Source organism: Rhinopithecus bieti, unplaced genomic scaffold, assembly GCF_001698545.2.
Source record: "Rhinopithecus bieti isolate Rb0 unplaced genomic scaffold, ASM169854v2 scaffold_39705, whole genome shotgun sequence".
NCBI classification, from domain to species: domain Eukaryota; kingdom Metazoa; phylum Chordata; class Mammalia; order Primates; family Cercopithecidae; genus Rhinopithecus; species Rhinopithecus bieti.
This window is the reverse complement of record NW_016816813.1, coordinates 1,421,861-1,441,315: the sequence shown is the minus strand read 5'-3', so window position 1 is coordinate 1,441,315 and position 19,455 is coordinate 1,421,861. Positions and strand designations below refer to the sequence as shown.

Below are 19,455 nucleotides of genomic sequence, written 5' to 3'. Positions count from 1 at the left end.
AAGATTGTTGCATCTACAGGGTAGAGCCATGCCCCTTTTGTTTACCCTATAGTATCCCTAGTACCTCACTATGTCTAGAGCATAGCAGGCATTAACATATTTTATAAACTTTTTATTTTAAAAACAGTTTTAGATTTACAGAAAAGTTACAAAGATAGTACAGAGAGTTCCCTTATACTTTCCCCTGTTGTCAGCATCTTACATTAATCTGATACATTTGTCACAACTAATAGACCAATACTGATACCATATTATTAACTAAAGTCCTTGCTTCATTCACTTTTCTTTTTTTTTTTTTTTTTTTTTTTTTTTTTTTTTTTTTTTTTTGAGGCGGAGTCTCGCTCTGTCGCCCGGACTGGAGTGCAGTGGCCGGATCTCAGCTCACTGCAAGCTCCGCCTCCCGGGTTTACGCCATTCTCCTGCCTCAGCCTCCCAAGTAGCTGGGACTACAGGCGCCCACCACCTCGCCCGGCTAGTTTTGTATTTTTTAGTAGAGACGGGATTTCACCGTGTTAGCCAGGATGGTCTCGATCTCCTGACCTCGTGATCCGCCCGTCTCGGCTTCCCAAAGTGCTGGGATTACAGGCTTGAGCCACCGCGCCCGGCCGCATTCACTTTTTCTTAGTTTTTACCTGACGTCCTTTTTTCTATTCCAGGATCCAATCAGGATACCACATGACGTGTAATAGTCATAGCTCCTTTGGCCTGCACCTCTGGGCTGTGACGGTTTCTCAGACGTTCCTTGTTTTTTAAGCTTTTGAGAGTTTTGAGGGGTACTGATTAGATATTTTGTGGCATGCCCTTGAATTGGGGTTTGTTGAATGTTCTTCTCATGATTAGACTGGGGTTATAGGTTTCGGGGGGTAAAGTGCCATTTTCGTCATATCAGGTCAAGGTTACATGCTATCAACATGACTTACCACTGGTGATCTTAGCCTTGATCACCTGGCTGAGGCAGTGTGTGTCAGGTTTTTCTTCTCTTTCTTTCCTTTTTTTTTGAGACAGAGTCTCACTTTGTCACCCAGGCTGGAGTGCAGTGGTGCCATCTTGGCTCACTGCAACCTGCGCCTCCCAGGTTCAAGCAATTCTCCTGCCTCAGCCTCCCAAGTAGCTGGGATTACAGGTGCCCACCGCCACACCCGGCTAATTTTTGTATTTTTAGTAGAGATGGGGTTTTACCATGTTGACCAGGGTGGTCCCAAACTGCTGGCCTCAAGTGATCTGCCTGCCTCCACCTTCCAAAGTGCTAAGATTACAGGCATGAGCCACTGCTCGCAGCCCTACTGTAGTTATTCTTTTTTCCCCTTTCCACACTATATTCAGAAAACCATATGTCCAGTTTATATTTAAGGGATAGGGAGGGTTTTTGTTTTGTTTGTTTTTGAGACAGAGTCTCACTCCTTCACCCAGACTGGAGTGCAGTGGCACATCTCAAGTCACTGTAAACTCCACCTCCCAGTTCAAGTGATTCACCTGCCTCAGCCTCCCGAGTAACTGGGACTACAGGCATGCACTACCACACCCAGCTAATGTTTGTATTTTTAGTAGAGATGAGGTTTCTCCATGTTGGCCAGGCTGGTCTCGAACTCCTGACCTCAAGTGATCTGCCCGCCTCTGTTTCCCAAAGTGCTAGGATTACAGGCATGAGCCAGGGCACCTGGCCTGCTCAACTTACTTGAGGGCAGAGTAGCTACATCAATTATTTGACCACTGGGAGTTCTTTCAGTTGGCTGCTGTGTTTATTTGACACACGCCTATTTTGTTTACCTTGAGCACTTCTTGACTTTCTTGTGCTACAAGATGCTTCGGGTTCACCTTGCCCTGACCCAGCTTTAGAATCAACCATTTCCGTAATGTCCCCTAGATGCTGTTATTGTTGCATGTATTAGAAACTATGATTTGAGTATTGGTGGGAACTAACCAAATTAAATTAAAATTTGGATTCATTTATAAAAGCCACAAAAGTACAAAGGATAATATATGTTCCCACCACTCAAAATGAATAAATGTTATTTTTCCTTTTATTTTGCCTCAGATATATTTTAAGAAATAAAACACACAAAATTGAGAAGATCGTTTTTTCTCCTTCCAATCCTAAACCCCACCTCTCTTCCCAAAAGCAACCACAGTCTTAAATTGGTGTATAGACAGTTTTTTCAAGCATGTATGGAATATTTACAGAAATAAATGTGTTAAATAAGAGACCAGCTTTTATTCGAGCTAAGTATGAGTTCCCACACTCTGGGCTGTTCTAGTTGGCAATGTGTCTCTGCCTGCAGCTCTTTTTCGAATGTAGATTCGTTTCCTTGCATTGCTGCTGCAGTGGATGTTCCATTTGTCTCTTTTCTCATGAGATAACTTCTCTCCACTTGCAGGCACTCTCTCTTCTATAGTCTGTTTTATCCCCCTCATCCTAACTTGCTGCTTTGTAGGCTGCTCCTAGTGTCTTCTTTATCAAACGGAAGAAGGCTGATAACCTGATGTACACTTTGTGAAAGCAAATCATAAACTGAAAAGTGCCATGCAAATATCAAATCTCACTGCTCTGTTCACCGTGCCAAAAGACAACGGCCTGGGGCATCATTCATTTCTTTGTAGTATCTTGCTCTTTAAGTTATTCTTGAGCTTGAGCTCTTCAACAGTTATCTTTTATCTTAAAGTTAGTTGGTTCCAGTTATTTTTGAGTTGTACTTCTACAAAGTTGGGGCCGCCAGATTTTGGACTATTGGATATCTGGAAATCCAGATAGTTAATTTTATTGTTCTTCATTTTTATTTTTCTTATGAATACTATTCCTAAAGATATAGGAACAATACCCAAAATAAAGGAAAAGCTTAATATTGCAGAGATTGCTCATGAAATTCATAATTTTTCCAGCAAGTGACTTAAAATGAAAGGCTAATTGTATTAATATAATTATAAAGTGAAAGTCTATAACTGTAATCTCCATCCATTGAATTGCATTGCTCTGTGGACAGTTCCACTGATAATGTTCTGGGTGGCTGGCATGTTACCTGCTTACCTCAGTAAGCAGAAATTTTTGGTTTGCAGCTTCCAGCCTTATTAGTAAATATACCTAATATCTAATTTCTTCCCACAGTTGACACCTACTTTGACAAAGGCAAATTTGGAAGCAATTACTTGAGGACAGTTCGTATAGCATCTGGACTGTCAACACGGGCACCATGAAGCACTTCCTGAGGTATGTGTTTGCGGTTCCCTGCCCGGGCCCTCTGCAGTGGAGAAGCCTCCTCACTGGTTAGGGTAGTATTACCAGTCATCGTTTGTGATCCTGTGACCAGGTCTCCTAAAATTCTGTGAAATAGCATTGCATTTTTGCCAAGAATAACTTGGCCACAAAATTCCTCTGCTAACTCTATATACGTGTTGATGACAAGACGGAGCACTTGTAGATCGTGAGAGAGTGTGGGCACAAAAGCTTGGGCACTTGAGACAGCCCTGTGTCTCTGCACAATGGTACACCGCTGGCCTGAAAGGTTTAAGGAAATAACTGTCAATGAATCACTTGATACAATTTGTGCAAAATCATTTTCTGGAAATAAGTGTCCTTTTAAATATCCTTTAATTTAGATTTTGGGTGGCTGGCCAATCCACACGGGCATTTTAAAATTTTGTGGGGGTCAAACTATATGTTCTAAGCTTCCACTCTTCTTACCTCAGTGATGTCTCTGAAATTTGTATCAATGGTTGGTTCCCTGAAGACTGTGCTGGACAGAGTTTGCCATACATTGGTATGTTTGGGGTGATCTTTTTTAGTTTTGAAAACCATTTGGCTGGACCTAAAGTTATAATTATTTTCAAGAATATTGACTGCCATTCAGTTGTCTATTAATGGAATTCCCAGATAAATTTTGCATAGTATTAAAATATGGCAAAATAAACTTAGGTACTGAATGTGAGAAAATACAACCCACTTTCCAGAAGATCGGGCTTCTTTTCCTCAAGATGGTGACCTTCCTCTGTTACATGTTCTTGTCTTTCGCTCAGGCTTGTTTTTTCTAAGCAAATTAATAGACTTGCATCTTTTAAGAAATGATTTGACTCCTTCAATGGCCATAATTTAAGATCCCCCCCCCGCCCCGCCCCCAGTGGTTTTGGTTCCATTGTTGTTTCTGGAGCACCCAGATCAGCTTGTGTGGGATTTACGGGTTTTGATGCAGCTACTGGTAGTTTACTGGATCTTAGAATTGTGAAAACCTCTCAGGAGGTTACTGTGAAACAATTTACAGGCATCAGCATTTGTTTTATTGTACAGAATAGTATTGATCTCAGTTGTGTAAAAATATAGTATTTGAAAATCACGAGGACATTTGCCAGCCAAGTATTTGACCTAATATGTTCTTGGTTGTCATGGTAATTAACTGACCTGTCTCTATATTCATGAAAATTTGGCATTTGTGCACACCTCCTGAATGTAAACATGGTGTCTTTCAGTTGTGGAATTGTGTTAACAGAAAGCTTTAGTGTGAGATGAAGCTTAGAATTTAGGAGCTTCCTTTGTAAAAGTGGTGATGATGGTGTAAGGTTGCCAAGCCTTGCGCTACTCAGTTTCTTCCTCAATGTCTCATTTGTTTTAGAAAAACTTGAGCCACCTCAAAACCAGTCATTTTAGGAAAACTAGTAGCCTTTGGTTCTGTTAGTTTTATTGTTAAACTGAATAGGTGCAACATGTTTAGTAGAAAGTATATTTTTAAATTAATTTGTGTATGATGATTTGGAACTGGTACAGTGAAAATCTAATTTTGCATAGACTAGCACCAAGGGTTACAGAACCAACACATCCCAATTGGTTACATGTTCTGATAAACATTTTTTTCATGTAACTTGGAGTGTATATTTTATAAATATTATATGACATTGATTATCTATGTGAAACTAAAGCTAGGATAACAGAACAGAAACCTGAGGATTTTCATTGACCATTGGTTTTGAAATAATAAGAGGAAACTTGATCATTTCCCTTCTTTAGTTGATTTATTTTCTGTAGTCCATTTCCACAGATGTTGGACGATTTTGGCGATCTTTTCATTTGAACCAAAGAGAAGGTTATGTAAGCAAAGCCTGAATGAATCAGGTGTTAATTCCTGAGCTCAGCAAATGTATTATGGAGAATGAGGAGCTGATTTTCACTGGGAAGAATTCAGCATTGTTTAAAAGCCCACGCAGTGATTAATCTGTCAACTTCTGAGATGATGCTCTAGAATGAAATGCTCCATGCATAGTCCCAGAAGAAATTAGGTTAACCTTAGAGAAACCAGGTTGTGGGAAAAAATGGATTTTGATCCACATTTAAGATACATGATACCCAATTGTTACCATCAGATATATTAATGGTATAAATATTCAGAGCATAAAGGAATAGAGAAAATATTCAATCTATGTCAAAAATTACATGAAATATAAGGAGTAAATGCTATTTGAGTAGTACACCTGGCTAAAGTGTGTATTTTAAATTGAGGATAGAAATGGGATATTGGATATGTATCCCCAAATCATCCAATCTGACTTTAGCCATGATGTGCATGAAAAGAAAACATGAAGCTGGGCGTGGTGGCTCATGCCTGTAATCCCAGCATTTTGAGAGGCCTAGGCAGGTGGATCACAAGGTCAAGAGATCAAGACCATCCTGGCCAACATAGTGAAACCGTCTCTACTAAAAATACAGAAATTAACTGGGTGTAGAGAATCACTTGAACCAGGGAGGCGGAAGTTGCAGTGGGCAAACATCGCGCCATTGCATTCCAGCCTGGAGAGAGAGTGAAACTCCGTCTCAAAACAAAACAAAAAAAAAAGAAAAGAAAAGAAAACGTGGAATAACATGGATAACAAAACATACCTACATGTGATCAGAAAAAGAAGGAACATTTTTTAAGTCCCAGCTAGAACAAAAGCTTAGGGTTTCATTTTTGTAATATATTTTACTAACTTTAATTCAGTTAATGTGTATAACAGAGAAGTCTGAAGACTTGTGCTGAAGATCTTTTCCCTCATTGGGATTTAGTTATTGAGGTTATATTTTTTTAAAGTTATCAGAACATGATTAATTTTGGACATTAATAAAGGAAAATTTTAAAGTCACCCATATAAATCATTGCTTCCAACTGTTCCAGTCTCAGAATCTGTTTCTTGGCCCTGGATCTCACCTCATATTTTCCTTCCTCCAGCAGAAAAGAGGAAAGGAAAATATCTGCCAAGCTCAAACCTCTGTGGGAGGAACTGAGCAATACAGCAGACTTATCCCATGTCCCAGCTTTGAGGCAATCGAGGGAAAAAACTATTTTTCTAGTATGATTAGGTAAATAAAGGCTTACAATCAGCAAAAATAACTACAAATTGGATTTTAAAGTCATTCATACTTGATTAATATCTTGGTCCACTAATTCATTTAGTGTGCATTCGTAGCTAATAATGCAAGTATTTATGCCACTTTTATTCTCCCTTCATAGCAAATGTAATTAGTAAGACATAATATCCCATTTTACAAAGGAGGACAAGGAGGCTTAGTAAAGTTAAGTGACTTAAACAAAGGCACACAGATGTTTGAATGCAGGCCTGTCTGACTTCCAAGCTGTTTCTCATGTTTGTGTCACATTACCCCATTACTGTGAGCCCACTGTGAGGTATTGTGGGTGATTCAAAAATGAATGTGAGGGCCAGGCATGGTGGCTCAAGCCTGTAATCCCGGCACTTTGGGAGGCTGAGGCAGGCGGATCACCTGAGGTCAGGAGTTCAAGACCAGCCTGGCCAACAAGGTGAAACCCCGTCTCTACTAAAATTACAAAAATTGGTTGGTCATAGTGGCAGGTGCCTGTAATCCTAGCTACTAGGGGTGCAGAGGCAGGAGAATCTCTTGAACACGGGAGGCGGAGGTTGTCATGAGCCGAGATCACGCCACTGTACTCCAGCCTGGGTGACCAGAGCAAAACTCCATCTCAAAAATAAACGAATGTGAGATGTCTCTGTTCCAAAGTAACACACCACCTGGTAAGAGCCGAGGCATATGCATACAAAACTAAGATATATTAAGGAATGCGATCAGTGACAGGTTACAGACATTTTGTGAAGGAATATTCACGAAACACTTCCTTGAGACTATGTTAAGAGAAAGGAAGGACTAGGATTTTAATATTTTAAAATAAGGATGGAAGATGTGGGATGCTATAAACAAGGCCGAGAAGGCATGACTGATGCCATAAGCACTAGGTCCAAGTTTGTTAGATGTAGACCCTGTTTGGGGTGAGTAGAAGACGAGTTGCAAAAATCAAGTTAGGAGCAGTTCTTGGTCACCTTTGCAAGCACAGCATAAAGCAGCCCAGAGCATGGCAACGTTTTCACCCTGACTTAAAGAGCACCTCAAAGAGAAAGGAAAATCGGATAAAAAAAATCTTTTCCCCTTGTAATATGTCTGGCCTTCTCTTAGAACCAGAAATCTAGTCCAATCCCTTCACCTTATGTGTGAGAAAGAAGAAACCCAGAGAAGCAAAGTAACCTCTCCAAAGTCGCATAGTTCATAGAGGCAAATTGGGACTAGACTCCAAGTCTGACTTCCAGACAAGTTAGTCAAACTTTTTATTCAGCATGACCCACTTTCCATTGTTTTTGAAGAGCAGAAGGTGCGGGAACGTGTAGTTGTTCCAGAATTTGATTAGCATTGCTTGAGGCATTGACTGAGCTTATAAGATACAGAAGCTAAGTCCTAAAAAGGGGAAAGCTTATGGCCTATGCATCCAAATACCTCTCTCACTGTAGACTGGTACTTTCAGCTGTAGTGTTCTCTTTTTTATGGTACATACATGTATGCATGTATATTTGTACATGTATGTGTGCTTATATACGACACATACGTATATATAAACACACACAAATACGTACATATATATACACACATATATTTTACATTATTTTGCTCCCTACTTTAAAACAAACAAAAGCTGTGTCCACACTCTCACTGAAATATGTTAACCTGCATCTTTTTCTAGGCAATCTGCTGTAGGTAACCTTCCCAAAGCCTGCCCGTTGCCCTCAAGCTGTTGTCCAAGATCTTCTGGGAGCTGGATCACGTACATTCCAGCTCTCCCACCCCTTGGCTTTCTCTCAGCTTTTCAGGGCCAACTCTTTGGCCACTTCACTGTTTGTTAAGCTCTTCCCACAGAGCATGAGCAATATAACCGAAAGTCATGGGCACTCAATAAATGTTAGTTTGAATTTCATTCATTTACTCATTGGAATTTTTTTTTTTTAACTTTATGTTCTAGGGTACATATGCACAATATGCAGGTTTGTTACATATGTATACATGTGCCGTGTTGGTGTGCTGCACCCGTTAACTTGTCATTTACATTAGGTATATCTCCTAGTGCTATCCCTCCCCCTCCCCCCACCCCACAAAACGCCCCGGTGTGTGATGTTCCCCTTCCTGCGTCCAAGTGATCTCATTGTTCAGTTCCCACCTATGAGTGAGAACATACTCACTGGAATTTTCACTTTTGTTCTGAAGCAAGGAAGGCACGCTGATTTTCCAGGCTGTTTCTGGCTGTCCTTGTGGGATGGTGGAGTTGGCTTTCCTGTCCAACCTCAGAGGAATGTACTCTCTCTGTCTCCTCTGCCTCTCCAACACCCTGGGTGTTTTTCTTTTATAGAACCGTCACACTGTTTTTCAATTTTTTGTTTTTATTGTCCTTTTCCTTGCTAGACTATAAGCTCCTTGTGGACAGGGAGGTCATATGGCTTGCTGCGAAAATAAGTTCTTGACTCATGTTCACTTTTCCCACCGCCATATTTCCCACTCTCGTTTCTTCTGTACTGCACAGTCAGTCTCATTTTGTGTTTGGTTCTATGAAGGAATAAATAAAATAAATCGAAATACCTTTCAATTATCATTTTCATTTTCCCCAACTCATTTCAAATCTCTTTCTTTCAGCTGCTTTAGATCTTTAACAAAATGAATTTGTTTACAATACTGAGCATGTCCTCTAACTGGGTTGTTTAAATTTTTTTGAATTATATTATGTAGCAAATTTATAATAATAACAGGCTTATTTCTTATCCCCTATAGAATATTTTGAACCCTATAATGGATGATGGAGCATGAGTAATACCTTTGATGACTTTCCTTTATTTATATATTTACTTAATTTGGGTTGCCTTAAAAATAATTACCAATAAAAGTTTATATTTGAGGTTGCATTTAAATACTTTTAAAATGTCAAAGTATAATGTGTTATAATGTGTTCATTGCTTCTCCTTATAAATAAGTCAATAAAAGTATTCTCCAAAGAGTAAAAAAAACCTGATTTTAACAAATAAATCTTGTAGCCAGGCACAGTGGCTCATGCCTGTAATCCCGGCACTTTGGGAGGCTGAAGTGGGCAGATTGCTTGAGCCCATGAGTTCAAGACCAACTTGGGCAACACAGCAAGACCCTGTCTTTATAGAAAATACAAAAATTAGCCGAACATGGTGGCGCACACCTGTAGTCCCAGCTACTCGGGAGGCTGAGGTAGGAGGACCACCTGAGCCTAGAGAGGTCAAGACTGCTTCAGCCTAGGCAACAGAGTAAGACTGTGTCTTGAAAAATAAATAAATAGAAATAAATCTTATAAAGTATATTTATGCATCAAAATTTTAGTTGACTAATGATGTCGTTAATACATTAAGAGAAACCTGTACCTCCTTTTCTTTGAAAGGAAAGGGTTACACTATAATTTATTTATTTTAATTATTACACAATCAGCTAGTGCTCTCTAAGGCCTCAGATACAATTTCCCTGGAATGTATTATAAAAAGAGCGCCCTTTGCTACAGCAGTATAGTTTTGAATAACATTGATCCATGATAGATATATACCCCCCAATCCCCTTCATTTTTACTGTTCGGAAGTTAGTGTGATCTCTTCAGAAAAAGAATAACGGAAAAAAACCATAGGGCCCCACGCTATCTGGGCATGGGATCTTGGAACCTCTCACCTGCTCTATAGGAAGGAAACACTTTTGTTTTCCTAGAGACCCACGGATGGTTGGTTTGTGTGATTTCACATTTCCAGTTCATGTACCAAGTCCTCTGCTGCCTCTCTTCCTAGTAGAGAGCTCTTAGAGAGATGGTCCCATTTACTAGGCAGAGTACCTACTGATAAGTTAATTCTCAGCTGATTGTCAGTGCCCCTGCTTAGGAACTTCAACGGAGCAACTAAATGAACTGCTGGGGACATTGAGCCACTTGCTCTTCTCTATGGCATTTAGATGAAAAGTGTTTCATTTGGGAAAGTGTGGTTTGAACCAAGAACCGTGATTATTTTTGTACATATCTTTCATCAACAATAGTGTACTTTTTATTTATTACAGGATTTCTTCAAGCAAGAATTAACTTTCATTATCTCATTCATTGAAACTGTTCAAAATAAGCCACTTTTCTCTTACTGTTCCAAAAGAAGACGTCAGAGTCACAAATTTAAGATGATGGAGTAGTGTTGCATTACAGGTACCCACACCCCCTCACCCCACAGGCAAGGGGCTACATGGTTTTAGATGCATTTCCTGTTTTGGAGGCCCCATCCCTCCTGAATGGATTCCTCTAACAAAGTGCCACAAGACAGGAGGTTGCTTTTATTTGGTAGCAGAGATATGATCCATTTGGAATAATTTACATTGGGTGGCTATTCTGGTTCAAACTAGAGAATGAATGTTAAATAATAAACATGATCATAATTGCTTTATGGAAGAACACTGCTGTGAACTCAGCCATAAACATCACTCTGCAGCATATTAATAAAAGGAAGTAACAGAAAAGATTGGAAATGGAGCATGTATAGTAGCTCTTATTATTGAATCAGATTCTCCCAGGGTTGAAGCAAGGCATTTGTCTTAGGAAGCTACAGTAACTCTTTTTTGGAACACTATCAAAAAGCTGAGATTAAAAAACAGAAATAAACAAAAAACTGCTGCCTATGCATGTAGTTGTTAGAAAGAGGAGGTGGTGATCAGTATTTTCTCCATGTAGTCTTGAGGATTTAATTGTTGTTCCTACAAAATCTAACAGATTTTTTTTAGTAATGAGTCAAAAATCTTCTATCAAAATGAAGAAAACTAAGTCTAACGTTATGAAGAAGAAAAGCGAATATTGCCCAGTTAAAACTAATCTCATTGGTTTCCTGATTCAGCCTGGGAGGAAAAGGAGCAGAATCATAAACCCCCTGAGCAGAGGGTTCAGAAGGTGAAGAGGGTGTGAAACAGGAGGTTGAGATTAGTGCTGGTGCAAGAGAGAGTAAGTGGGTTCTGTCTCACAGGTACATTTGAAATGCCTCCTCCCAAAGCATGCAGTCATGGAAAAAAAAAAAAAAAAAAGACATAAAACAAATGAAATTAAAAGGAAGAAAGGGTACAATGAATCCCCAAATCCTTAAACTCAAATAAGAAACAGATACACCTTTTCTTTCTCCCTTCCTTGTTATCTTCATTCCTCTCTCCCTCCTGTTCCTCCCTCCTGTCCTTCCCTTCCCTCTTGTCTCTCCCTTCCCTTCCCTCTCCGCTTCCCCTTCCGCTTTTTTCCTTCCTTCCTTTCCTTTCTTCCTTCCGTTCCTTCCTTCCTTTCCTTCCTTACCCTTCCTCTCCTTCCTTCCTTCCTTCCTTCCTTCCCTCCTCCCTCCCTCGGACCTCCTTCCTCTTTTCTTTCCTTTCTTTCTTTCTTCTTTCTTTTCTTTCTTCTTTCTTTCCTTTCTTCTTTCTTTCTCTCTCTTCTCTCTCTCTCTCTCTCTCTCTCTTTCTTTCTTTTCTTTCTTTCTTTCTTTCTTTCTTTCCATAAACAACCACGCGATTAGCTCAAGAGCATTTACAGATCTATTTCTTAATTGCTTCCTTTTAAAGGTAAACATGTCAAGCCAAAACAACATTCTCTCAAAATAGTTAATCATTTTTATTGTTCTGCTTTTGATGCTCAGCAGTTTTTTTCCATAAATTTTGTGATTTAGGGGCTTAAATAGGTCCACATAATTTAAGAAGTGAGCTCCTGGCAGTATTTGATGGCAGCCTGAGTTGCTCAAGCGGAAGTTTTGAGGAGTTGATCCTTTTATAAGGAAGCAAGTTGTATATTGTTTCCAGAGTAAGGGATCACCCTGGTGTTTCCGTCTCTGACCATGATGTGCCTGGGCCAGGTTTATAACCTAAACACGAAATAAATCACACCTGTCAAAACATAATTTGATCTGATGATCTGGATTAAAAAAATATAGTAACTAGCATAGCAAGAAAATATGGTACCTAGCATAGCAAGCTGAGGTTTTAATTAAATATTTGTGGGCATATTGGTCTATCAGAAAAATAAGGGGAGAAAATAGAATATTTCTTGGATAATAAGTAGCATTATCAGGTCCTGTTGGCCTAGGAATTATGAAAGAGCAAGCAGCATATAGATATCATTTCATAATTGAAATATGCATACTTGAAATTGTTTATGACTATGTGAGAGAGATGTGATTTACTTCACAGAGTGGTGAACCCTAAGAAATGATGCTTCATCCCTAACCCCCACTGTGGATTTCTCCTGGCTTTCATGTCTTTGACAGTATGAGCATCGTCAAGGAAGTTTTTTAAAAAGATAAAAGCAAACAGAATGTGATGTCTTTTCTTCCTTTTGATGTAATACTGTCTTGATGCAAAACAGTAACACAGCCATTTTCCTCATGTACAAGGAGGCCAGAGGGAGAAATTAGAGTTGGGCTGTAGGTAACTCTATATATGGACACTTCCTGCCACTTAGGATGACACTTCTAGGTCTCAAGCCTCCTTTTTGTGTAGACCTGATACAGAGGTCACAGGGAAAACATTTTGTAGCTTAATTTAAGCTCTATTTGATGCCTTGGAACCTAAATAGGAAGAATACGGAGACACTCCAGGAACAATCATAAGGGTCCTCTTCTCTAGGAAGATTTAGTACAAACAGAACTGGATTATCACATAGTTTCACTTGTGCTAGAGTTCTGCCACACGGACTTAAAAGGTAGCTTCTGTTGAGCTGCAAGCCCACAGATGGGGTGGACTTCCCTGAAAATTGCACATGGAACAGATTTTAGGGAAAGCTTTTATCTTTGACTTAGTAATTAATAGTATATATTAATATGTGAATGTATATACATATATATCCCAGTAATTAATATCATTACCATTTGGCTGGGGACCAGTTAACAAGGTATTGCTCAATTTTTTTTTTTTTTTTTTTTTTTTTTGGCATAGTTATCCAGTAGTTAGAAAATGAAAAACATTTTCCAAGAGAGCAAGCTGAGGTTTTTTTGTTTGTTTGTTTTTGAGACAGAGACTCTCTCTGTCTCCAGGCTGGAGTGCAGTGGCACGATCTGAGCTCACTGCAACCTCCACCTCCTGGGTTCAAGCAATTCTCCTGCCTCAGCCTCCTGGGTAGCTGGGATTACAGGCATGCGCCACCTGCCCAGCTAATTTTTGAATTTTTAGTAGAGACGAGATTTTACCATGTTGGCCGGAATGGTCTTGACCTCGTGACCTCGTGATCCACCCACCTCAGCCTCCCAAAGTGCTGGGATTACAGGCGTGAGCCACCACGCCCAGCCCTGAGGTTTTATAAATCTTCTCACTTGTCTAATTAAAATATCCCACTAAATTTATTTTTAGGGCTACTGGGTTTTTTTGTTGTTGTTTGGGGTGGTTTTTTTTTTTTTTTTGGAAGCTATTAAACTAAATCCTAACCAATCTTAGAATATATTTGACTAGAACAGTTGAATGCTAGGCTTTACAATATGGTAAATCCATTTTTGTCTTTCAGCAGAATCTGGTTGACTTTGTACTGACTATACATGGAAATTTTATATGCGCTTTTGTAATGGCTTTTGGTGATCATTTTATGTATCATAATTTTAGTTATAATTTTCATTTTTTAAATAAAATAATACATATTTATTACAAAAATGTTCTTAAAAAAGAAAATAAAATTACTGATTATTTTATTACCAATGAATACCACTGTTAACATTTTGTTGTATATCCTGCTTTATATGATACTATTAAAATTTTTTGTTTTATTTTTTAAAGGAAAAGCGGATTATCCCATACATATTTCTTTTTAACTTTTTTCTACTTGATAAACATATCATGGACATTTTCATGTTATTAGATATTCTAGGACATAAGCTTGTTGCCTGCAAAATATTCCATTATGTTATCTCAGCGTAGCAGCTTGGTTGTTTCGTACTGTTTCTTTCCGTTTCTTTATAAGATATAAACCCCATGCCTTTGTGCAAATCAGATTGTTCGAGTTTTTATTTTTAACACAAGGCTGTTGAAGATATTGGAACCAGAGCAATTTGAGGAAAGGAACACAGCCAAGGTTTTGATTCTTTTTCAGGGGTGGATCACATTGTGGAGGCTACTAGTTAACTGGGTATATCTGGGTGACCACGCATCACCTTATTTTAGAACTGGAAGGAATTAGTGAACTTTTGATAATAAAGAAAAATATTTTCCAAATGACACCAAAAGGAAGTAATATAAATAATTCTGCCTCCTGGGAATGTACAGTACAAAGAGAAGATAGGTTGAATATATAAGTTCCCAGATAATAAGTCCTCTTTACCACTAAAGCTTGAGTCATTTTTGAAATTCTGAACCGTACCATGAAATAGTAGGCACTCATATTTTTAAAATTAAAAGTCATCATAAAAGATGGATTTACATGGGTCATAGATGTGTGAATAAGCACATAACTGGTGACAATATAGTTCGTCATTTGTTAAGGTATTGCTGGAGTGAGGTACGGTGTACAGTAAAGAAAACTTTCTTCAGCAAGAGCCAAGAACAAACTTCTCAAGAGGAGTTTTTGAAACATTTAAATCACAGAAAGTTGTCACCTCTAGGAAAATCAAAGGTCAATGGTGCTTGTTCAGTGAATTGATGAGAAGGGCTTCTGACAAGGTCAGGGAATGTTAGGATAGGTTGGCAGAAAAGGCAGGTGGCCACAACCAAGTCCTCAAGGAGGTCTGCAATGCCTAAGGGAAAGCAGAGGGAGACAGCAAGGGAAGGAATCAAATAGTGGGTTTGGTGGAGGGTAAGGAGGGCACTAGAAAGGGGCTGGAAATGGACAAGGGCAAGCTGAGAGGCTGTTCATGGAGGCAAAAGAGTAAAGCATGTTCTTCCCCCCGTCAAGGAAGGGGCGACTCCTAAAACACAAGCAGTATTAAAGGATTCTGTTTTCAAGGCACTCGTTTATTTCCAAGATGTTTTTAGGCAAAGGAGGGAAAAGAAAAGATTCTAATGCTTCATCCTCCGTTTGTTGGAATATCAAATTTACTAGAATAGAAAATTCTGGCGTTTCTTACAACCATAGTAAGTGTAGCTACTGCAAAATAAAGTAGCATGGGACTAGAAACATATGTTAAGTATAAGGTGATTTTTCTAACCCCGATTTTCTCCTGGGCTGCTTTTCTTGCTGGTGGTGGCTGCTTTCTCTTCTCTTCCAGAGTTCTATTGGAAGGGTGCTGTCTTTTGTTTTTCACAGAATGTTGATCCAGGTATGCCTGTATTTTTACTGTAAATTTCTGTGGCGCTGCCTGAAATTTGTAATGAGGAAGCTAACTGGAAGATGTGAACTACAGCGGATCTGTTACAATACCAAGCCAGGAGCTTCTAGAACCATGAAAATCGGTAAGCCTGAGACAAAGAAGTAAGCAAAAGGTAGAGTTGGTAGGATGGAGGTTACAATGTTATCTTTCAGTGAAGTAATTCTAAACCATGTGTAAAGGATAATCTTTGAATGACTGTTTTTGTTACTGCTTTCACAGAAACATCACTGAGGGATTCTAAAAGTAAGGTAAGTAAAATTATTTTTCAGCAGCTTTTATTTTCACTTGGAGGCTTACCTCTATCCTAAGAAGTAAAAATTCTAAGGAGCCAAAATATAGCGTTGGCTAGGAAAACTGCCGAGAAGAAATAATCATCTGTCCATTACAAACCACTGTACTATTTACATGAGAACAGCCACTGTATGTGAATTTCTAGGCAGGTTTGTGAAGTACTTATTACTTCATTATCAAATGAACCCTTTCTTGTACCTCTTCCCACATCATAAAATAAATATTCCTTGAACATAGGAACAGTATTAACTCCCTACTATTTCCTCAATATTCAAATCATTTAACATTATACTCAAGATTTTTCAATAATATCAAAGAAGCCACTACGCTAGCTTTTATAGCATAGTGGAGCATCCACATAAGAAAGAAAACCTGTTTTCTTTTTCAAGGTTCTTGATAATTTTATCTTATTAATTTTGACATCCTGAAGACTATCTCCCCCATGTGCCTCACTCTTTAGTCATAAACCTAATGCCCATTAAAATAGAAACTATGTTGGGGGAGGAAATGAAAATATTACATTTCAATACAGGTAGCTTGAAACAGGAAAATGGTAAGAACAAAACCAAAAAAATTGCATGTGTTTCCCTGATTAAAGTAATCAGGAAAATTGCACTGCCCCCCCATTGTGAAAACGTCAAATTTATTAGAATTCAAGTACACTAAATCAATTTTTGCTTTTAACTTAAATCTTCATATAGAAGCTTAAGCGAACGCTTGAAGCCTATATCCCAGTAGATACTGATTCAGCCTCTGGTGTTAATGAAAAGAAAACTGATTGAAACATGTTTTCCAGCTGTTGCAGACTTCTGTGAGTGTTCACCCTGATGCTATTGAAAAAACTATAGAAGATATCATGGAACTGAAAAAAATTGATCCTGACATAAATCCACAGTAAGAATACGTTTCTTATGTCAGAAGTACAGAACACAAGTCACATGGCCACAAATTTAGTGTTTCTCTGTCTCCTCTCTTGTTTTTCCTCCCTCTCTCCCTAAAATAATCATCTGCCATATTTTGACTTTCAGATGAAGAATAAAGAAAAAAAGTACCTTTTTCATGTTTGTAAATGGCAGCAACTTTATACTTCCTTTGTGGCTTATGCTTCTCAGATGCAATGAATGTAAGAAATGTAATGGGTGCCCCAATAGAGAAAGATGAGTCCATTCATCAGCCATCACTCCATCTGATGCCTGTGTTTTACACTAACAGTAAATGTTCAAATTGTAAATGTGCTTAAGCTGATTCTGTTTCATCTAGAATAGTCCTTCACTTCCTTCATGAATATTACTTTATGACAGACTGAGAATCTTGGAGACCATTTCTACCTGCTTGTCAAGAAGACAGGCATGTGTGGGAGGGAGAAATGGTTTTTATATGAAGACTTTAGAGCTTCCTAATTTATTCCTCTCATCTTGGAAGTATTAAAATGCATTTGGCAATGTTCGTGACATTTAAAATTAGCTTCATATTTTCCACTGGGTACAGCAATTTTTCAGTAAAATTTTACACTAAAGACACTGAGTAGAATAAATTCCAAACGCAGATATATTTAGAGGTTTTCAGTTGGTAATAATCAAACTGTCTTTTAGATGTTCGTGTCTGAGAACTTCAGATGTTACCTTTGAGAAAGGCTTTTATTAATAATTACAGGAACTGTCGCTGAAAGGAATTTCAGAGCACACTTGCAAGGTCTCCCTTTTGGAAGGATTTTAGATACTAGCTATCCAGGGGCTCGTCACAAAAACTCCATTTTCACCTGGTCTCCATAACGTTCTTCGGCAGCCACTTCAGTTCATGAGCTGCCTTTTGCCTATTCCACTACCAAAGGTTGATTCACTTATATAGTAAATGTCTTTTTGAAACCTTCTAACATACATGTTGTTCCTCTGGGAAGGTGATAAAAAGGCCATTCATTATAAATAAGATTGAACGAAAATTTAAGACTATAACTGGGCAAGAGGGACATATGAGTCCTGTAATAATCATGTTTAGAGATTGGATTAGATTTAATAGCAAATCTTTTCTATGAAAGTTATATAAGGTGCATTCAAGAGCATTTCTTTGCCATCCATTCTCTTGTTCTCATTTTTTTAAAAGACCCTTTTAGGTTCAGGTTGAGGATCCCTAATCTGAAAATCCAAAATCTGAAACTTTTGGGCATTGACAGGATGCCCCAAGTGGAAGATTCCATAGCTGACCTCGTGTGACAGATTGCATCTGTTATTAAAAATGTTGTATAAAATTACCTTCAGGCTATGTGTATAAGGTGTATATGAAACACAAATGAATTTCATGCTTAGACTTGTGTCCCATCCCCGAGATATCTCATTATGTATATGCAAATATTCCAAAATCTGAAACACGTCTGGTCCCAAGCATGTCAGATAAGGGTTACTCAACCTGTCGTATTTTTTTTAAATCTCCATGTGGATTCTAATGCCTTTTTTTCCAGGGTAACATTGATAAGCTTGATATAAAAAAAATTAAATACTTTTCTGAGAAAACAAAGAAATAGCTTAGACATGGGGAAACACTTTATAACTTACCAAACTGTTACTACTGTTAACCTCACTTGTTTTAATTACATTTTTTTAAGTGCTGCTTATGGTGGCACTAAAAATTATGAAAGAGAAAATTTGTTTATTTATTTTATTTTATTTATTTATTTTTTTTTTGAGACAAGAGTCTTGCTCTGTCGCCCAGGCTGGAGTGCAATGGTGCAGTTTAGGCTCACTGCAACCTCTGTCTCCTGGGTTCAAGTGATTCTCCTGCCTCAGCCTCCCAAGTGGCTGGGACTAGAGGCACGTGCCATCACATCTGGCCAATTTTTGTATTTTTAGTAAAGATGGGGTTTTACCATGTTGGCCAGTCTTGTCTCAAACCCCAGACCTTGTGATCCACCTGCCTCTGCCTCCCAAAGTGCTGGGATTACAGGCGAGAGACACCGCGCCCGGCCTGAGAAAATTTAATTAACTTTCCTTATTCCTGTCTCTTATATTCCTTCCATTCTCCTCTTCCCCTCAAAATTAACTCTCTTCTCCATCCTACATAGACTTTCTGGGTGACTAGTGCTATGGTGCCCTTTCCTAAATTTTAATATCTGACCTAGTTGTTTGGTGCTATGGTAACAAGTAATGATGAAAGCCATTCATTGAATACGACTTTATTAAAGTTCAGTATTCCTAGGCTGTCTGACTGTCCTGTACGTTTAGAGCAGGTACACAGTTCTAAGTTCTGTTGCCTTCAACTTGAGATTTAACATCTGTGCATGTCATGTACCCCTGAAAAAAAAAATATGATGATGTACAGTGATTATAATGACCACCACCACACCACAGCAACATGCTCAAAGTCCATGAGTGAACAAGACAAAAGACTAGATTGGAGAGTATCATATGCAATTGCCAATGTTCAGCCATTTTTGAGCCACAGAAAATACATGACTGTAAAGAATTTAGGAGGAAAAGATAAACATGAAGTACTACTTTTAGACCTTCAGATTCTACCTTACTTTAGAGGCTGTAGAAAGGGAAAACAGCATTCTGATCACAGAAAGTAATGATC

General features: G+C 38.5%; 1 protein-coding gene across 3 annotated transcripts in view; it reads left to right on the top strand.

Moving 5' to 3' along the window:
* ELMOD1 (ELMO domain containing 1) overlaps positions 1-19,455 on the top strand; it is a 76,506-nt gene that overhangs the window by 24,779 nt on the left and 32,272 nt on the right. For 2 of the 3 annotated variants that reach the window (XM_017855281.1, XM_017855279.1), the window contains exons 2-5: positions 3,101-3,202; positions 15,534-15,679; positions 15,817-15,845; positions 16,685-16,782. In XM_017855281.1, the coding sequence (XP_017710770.1) occupies positions 3,186-3,202; positions 15,534-15,679; positions 15,817-15,845; positions 16,685-16,782 (290 nt within the window). In that variant the 5' untranslated portion in view covers positions 3,101-3,185. Of the gene's footprint in view, positions 1-3,100; positions 3,203-10,360; positions 10,497-15,533; positions 15,680-15,816; positions 15,846-16,684; positions 16,783-19,455 lie in introns of all 3 variants that reach the window. The other variant, XM_017855280.1, reaches the window with a different exon arrangement.